We start from the raw sequence: 6,000 nt of genomic DNA on the forward strand, positions 1-6,000 counted from the left end.
CAACCTAATCTAATATTCCACATTATGTTGATGTTATTAAAGTGCATCATGAAAATGACAGATAGTCTTCATTTGCTTTCTTTGGCCAAATGTGCACTCTGCAGTCATGATGTCAAAAAAAAAAAAAAAAGTTTGCCAGTTTTAATATTAGAGAGTTAAATAATTAAAAAGAAGGGTTACCTGCACTCTGGCTTCTGTGAGGTTGATTTTCATGGCTAGCTCTTCTCTGGTGAAGACATCAGGGTAGTGCGTTTGGGCAAAAACTGCCTCAAGAGCTTCCAGCTGGTAAAAGGAAAAAATATTTACTGGTGAGAGGTTGTGGCTAGGTGAGAGGAAGCAGATGCATATTTCAAATTTGCTCTGAGTGGTGAGGAAGTAGTTTCACAGATCAAATAAGGGAAGGAGAGGGAGAAAAGAGCTCTTTGAAAAGATCCCACAGAAATAAAATTTCAACAATGGATGACTTAGAAGCTAAGGCTTACCAACAACTTCAGCGCTTCCCTCAAGAAGTAGAAATAAGAGAGGGGCAAATATTTGTATTTCCCATGTATATATGTATTTTGTATGCATTTTCGATTTTGAATCTAAGAATGGCTTTAGGAATTAGTGCAATCCACACAGTTTTCACTAAAGGGCATAGGCGAACAGAAGCAACTTGCAGAAGCCCTTCGCTGTGTTAGTCCCCTAGAAACCACCTAGGGTTTCTGCTCTAGTGCACTTTGGGGGTAAGACAGATCTGAGGAAGGAGCCAGGTCCTGGAAACACAATATCCAGTTCCAGCCGCAGCCCTTCCACTTATGGGCGACAATACCTTTCATAAATCAGTCAACCGCTTGGGTTCCCGGTTTCCTCATCTATCTATTGAGGATAAGCATACCTGATCTGCCTTCCTCAAGAGGTTATTTCAAGGTTGAAATGATATTGCTGATGTGGAAATATTCCCCCAAACTATTAACCTAAGACAAATGGGAACAGTCCTCAGTGCCTCCTCATTTACTATCTGGGATCATAAGATCAAAATCCTCTGCTCCTTCCCCAAACAGATTCCTAGACACAAAAATTGTTCCAGAAGACAGAAAGACCTAGATACCAAAATCAGTTGACCGTATTTCAAAAGACAAAGAAGAGCTGCTCAAACTGATTCTTTTGGAGGCAGGAAGTGGCTGACTCTTATCAGGGGAACATCATTACCTGCTGAAGAGTGAACGTGGTCCGGTTCCGGCGCTGTTTCCTCCGCAGAAAGCCATCGTCGAAATCTCCCGTGGAGTGGTTGCCAAAGGGTGCAGTGCCTGCAGGGCACAAACTGGATCAGCCTGAGCAGAGCCCCCGACCCTATCCCACCCCCAGTCCCCACACTGAGCCCCTGCCATGCACACTTACTCAGAGGCAGGGACGGTCCCCTCCAGACAGAGCCCTGTCTGTCCCAAAGTGCCTTTCTCTGCTCTCCTTATTAAGGCCACCTCCCCTTTGCCACTCTCTCATGCTCTCTCGCCCAGTAACCTTTGACTTTAAGCCCAACCATGTCTATTTCACAGGGTGAGCGGCGACCTTACCCTCGGCAGCCCAGTCCACCTGTGAAATTCTGCACTCTGAGCCCAGAAGGGTCACTGACTTGAGATGGAGCCCTCATTGGCCTGCTGGCTCCCAGCTGCACCTCTGTCCAATGTGCCTCCAGCGTATCCCTCCTACCTCTGATCCTTCTATAGAAGGCTCCACGTTTCCCTTTTGCTCACCTGCTATTTTACTTTCACTTGTTTCTATAAACAGTGAGGATTAAAAGCTAGGGAGGGGAGAGGAAAGAAGTCCCCAAGAGCTTTTCACAGCACTTTTCTCCTAGAACTTCAGGACACGAGGAGGTAAGAAATTTATAAATGAATATTAATTACCATTGGTCACAGCTCATCAGCACCATCGTGGATCTGTTATATAGATGTCAATTAACAAGAAATCTGCCCCAATAGCGACCATCCTGAATTCCAAGCTGATTTTAAAAGGACCCTTCTCAAAGGACACCCCACCCTCTGGCCAGGCTCATAAAAGACCCACTGCTCGCGCTTCCCTTTCCACAGCCTCCAAAGCTCGTATTAAGCCAGAACAGAGTTTGGCCCCAAATGTGCATTCAGATCATTTTCCAAATGTGCGCCATTTACTTGACAGTCCACAATGGCTTCTTAGGAAAATAAACGAGCAAGTTCCCATTAGCCTATGAATGCTGTACCTGCCATGGGCTTTGGTCTCAGAATCACTGCATCTTGGGCATTAGGAGCTGGCAAGTCACAGTGCCCAGGCATCATCCCTCAGAAGGATCTCTGTCCCAAAGAAGCAAGATCATTTGGGCTCTTTAAAATTCTATCGACTAAAGGGAGTCCCTTCTACTTATTACTCTGTTCCCCGGTGCCGCATCCTTTGCCACCAGATCTCTACTCCCTGGCGAAGTCTTCCCCCTCCGCTGTCCTGACCAAACTGCTTTCATCCTCAAAACCCTCGTTACAAATATTTCTCTCCAGCTCATTGGAAAGTTCCAAGGGACAGCCTCAAATCAGTCTTATTTCCATTATTTTGTGGGAAACCAAATTTTCTCTTTTGAAACAAAGCACTTGACTGGTGAGGATGAAATGCAGTCTCAGAAGCTCTCCAATCACAATCAGCCTCACAAACATACCTGCTTGTTCCAAATCATTTCACAAAGTGTACCTATAACATCTTTAAGTGAAATACCACGTGTCAAACTTAATCCTAAACAAAGGCTGACAGTTCATCAAATTAATAAGAACAAAGATTGACATCCTAATAGAAAAAAGGAAAACATGAAAGAGGGCTTTTTACTTCAAAACAAATTGAGTGGTTACTCATGTTATGAAAATGTTAAGCCTTGTAATAATTAAACAAAACATTTTTGCAAAAAAAAAGATGCATAATTATACCCAGTATAGATAAGAGTGTAGTGAATTAGCATTTGCAGGAGCAGGAATTGGTGCAGCCTTATTAGAGGGTAATTTGACAATATCCATCAAAACTTTAAGTGCACACACAGGCATGGAATCTAACAATGTACTTACAAAGTGTGCCAAAATAGAATACTGTTCCTGGTAACATGATAACAGAAAAAAAAAATTGGAAACAACCACAGTGCCCAACTGCAGGCACTCTTAGCACAACTTAAAATGGAATACCACACAGCTGTTTAAAAGAAGCCAGTAAATCTACATACACTGACATGGAAAAATTGCCAGAATCTTTTATTATGAAGTGAAAAAAGCAAAGCCCTGAATGATGGGGGCAGTATGATCACAGCACAAATAAGGCAAAACATATAGAGGAAAAAACTACATAAATGAGGGTAAATGCAGGTAAAACTGTGTTTTTCTTGAGGGAACCACAAGAAACCACAACAGAGAATATCTTCAGAAAAAGAGATAGTGAAGGAGGATCTCACTTTTCAACGTATAAGTTTCTGTTCTATTTAAATTTCCTAAGCTGGTAGATGTAGTACTATTAAACTTAATATCAGCAAAATCGTCTGAGAAGTGAGATTATGAACTATGCTTTGCTTTCTCCTGTATGCCTCCCTAGATTAATAAAAAATAAACATAAAAATTGAAAAACTGAAAGACAATGACAAGATATCAAATTCCGAAGGTCTGTCCTCAGCCTTTCCACCTGCAGCAGATCAGCTTCTCCCCGCTGACACTAAATTAAAATAAACATCCCTTTCTGCAAAACTGGCTTAGAAACGTATCTGCAAAGGAGTAGAAAAGTTCTTAAACACTCATCTCTTTTCTTCTGGTCACAGCAATAGATTCAGTGTCAATGTGGGAGATGTGCCCCAGGTGCAGAAAGGAGAGGTGAGCCAACTTATAGGAGCTGGGGGCAGCAAGCAGCTTGGGGTGCTGGGGCTGTGAGAGGCTGGCCAGGACTCTCCTCAAGCGACTTCTGCAACCCATCCTGAAGACAAGGCTTTTCCCTTCAGTCACCTAGGCAGCCCACCACCTGCTAAATGCCTAAACCTCAGCCTTCCCACTTTAACCAAAAGGGTGATCTGCCTGCGGGCATCAATCAGTCCAAACCTGAGGTTCAGAGATGCAGAAAAAGTGTGCCACTGCACGAGCAAAAGATGTCCCTCCAGTCTTAGGGTACGATATCAGGGGATAGACCTATCAGACCTTTATGTAAAGCCCATTGGAAGGGGTCTTTGGAGGTAAAAGGAGGTGAAATGCAACCAAGTTTGTGGCCTTCTCTTCTCAGAAACGCTGATCGAGCTTTCATGGCTGAAACACTGGTCCTCATTAGCCTCCTTTAGAAAATCCTATTGGACTTTTAAAAGCTTCCATGGGAAAAACAAGACAAACTTTCTGAAATCCCTGTGCACACTGGCCAGCTGCGGCCAGCTACGGTTCAAGGTGACTGGGGCAAGCAGAAGGAGCATGCTCTGATATCTCAGGGCCCCCAGCAACTCACAACTTTTTATTCTGCCCCATACTTCCTGAATTTCTCCAAAATTTCACTTACCCCACCCCAAATAAATCAAAGGAGTATGCAGCCAAAGCCAGGTCCTGGTATTGCTCCCAGTTATGTAAATCCTAATAGCATATGGCTGAGACTACTGGCCTGAGGAAGGCGCTGTTAAAGGGTCAGAATGTGTGGCTCTGCACTTATCTGATGCATAGTAATCTCCTCCTTGTGTGAAAGGCCCACCCCTGGGGATCCTCCAAGACCAGAGATCCAAGCTGTCCCCTTCTCACCAACCTATCCCCCCCACCCCCCAACAAGCCAGTACAGAGACCATACCAAGGATCCTGAAGCGAAATTTTTTCAAAGAGCTGGAGACCCTTAAAGACCCAAACCCTGCCCATGGGTTGCCCCCGGAAGGGGGAAGTGGTTAGCAATTGGGGTCAGAAACCCAGTAAGTCACAGAGGAGGAGCCATGCCAGGGCAGTTCTGGCAGTGGCGGGCATGGTCATCCAGCTCCTGAGGGCCATATGGGCCTGGAACAGACCTTGAGGACCTGGAGTAAGATTGTCTTGGGCAGGAATTGAGAGCAAGCTTGGCCTTGGGTCCTTCCTGCTCATGTCCAGCCCAGGACCATGCCGGCCACCGAGTTTACCTCCGATTATCAGGTTGTTTGCAAAACACCATGAAAGATTGATGTGGCCCCCCAGGCAGGGGAGCCCCGATTAAAGGCGTGACACCAGCATCTGTGCTGGGAGGACCCACTGGTCCCTGCAGCACTCAGAGCCCCTGGGGCGGTGGACTGGCCCAGGCAGGGAGGGAGGTGGGAGGCAGGTGGCAAGGGGAGGGAAGGCTGGAGCAGGATGTGGGGAGGGGGCCAAGGGCACTCCTACCCACCACCCCGAAGCATAGCCCCCCTCAGAGCAGGGACCCAACCAAACACCAGCCCCAACTGCGGCTTTGGTGCTTTCTGGCCGGCGCCAGCTTTTGGAGCAGCTCGTGACTCCGCGCTTACTCACCCTCTAGCTGTGGCGGACAGTGGAAATAAAACATCGCGGTCGGCCGGATGGGCTGGACTGCCAGGACTCCGGAGAGTAACCACGGGATAACAAGATGCGCGTAGATCTGGCCTCGCTGCAAAGTAAACAGCGACAGACCCTAGGTCTCCCTTTGCCTTCGCCCTAGTCTAGCCCCAGAGCGCCCCGGGGCACTCCCTTCCTGGAAAACCCCCTCCCAACACCCTCAGCCCACTGTGGAGGCTGGGGGGGGGTGTTAGGTGATAGTACTGTTCCTAGCCGGGCCCGGTGGGACAGCCCTTCGGTGGGGTCCACCACCTGGACAGAAGTCCCCCCACCTCGGCTTCAACACCAAAACCACTCAGTCTGGTTCCCGGCTCTCAGAGGTCCCTGCTGCAATCCCTGCACCCAGGCCACCGCAGCCAAGTCCGCCAAGCACTCCAGGCTATCTGCACGAAAGGCAGCCCTGGCCAGGCAGGCAGCGAGCCCCAAGGCCAGCCTCCAGCGGCGGCTGGGTGTGTGAGTCCGGAGCCCG

At 47.6% G+C, this 6,000-nt stretch overlaps 1 protein-coding gene across 1 annotated transcript in view; it reads right to left on the reverse strand.

The window, feature by feature from the left end:
- Positions 1–5,671, reverse strand: part of DRGX (dorsal root ganglia homeobox) — a 33,821-nt gene extending 28,150 nt beyond the window's left edge. The window contains exons 1-3 of the mRNA XM_021073531.1: positions 5,469–5,671; positions 1,192–1,289; positions 181–282 (exon numbers count right to left, since the gene is read on the reverse strand). Of these exons, the coding sequence (XP_020929190.1) occupies positions 181–282; positions 1,192–1,289; positions 5,469–5,502 (234 nt within the window). The 5' untranslated portion in view covers positions 5,503–5,671. The remainder of the gene's footprint in view (positions 1–180; positions 283–1,191; positions 1,290–5,468) is intronic.

This window comes from Sus scrofa, chromosome 14, assembly GCF_000003025.6.
Source record: "Sus scrofa isolate TJ Tabasco breed Duroc chromosome 14, Sscrofa11.1, whole genome shotgun sequence".
In the NCBI taxonomy this organism is placed as follows: domain Eukaryota; kingdom Metazoa; phylum Chordata; class Mammalia; order Artiodactyla; family Suidae; genus Sus; species Sus scrofa.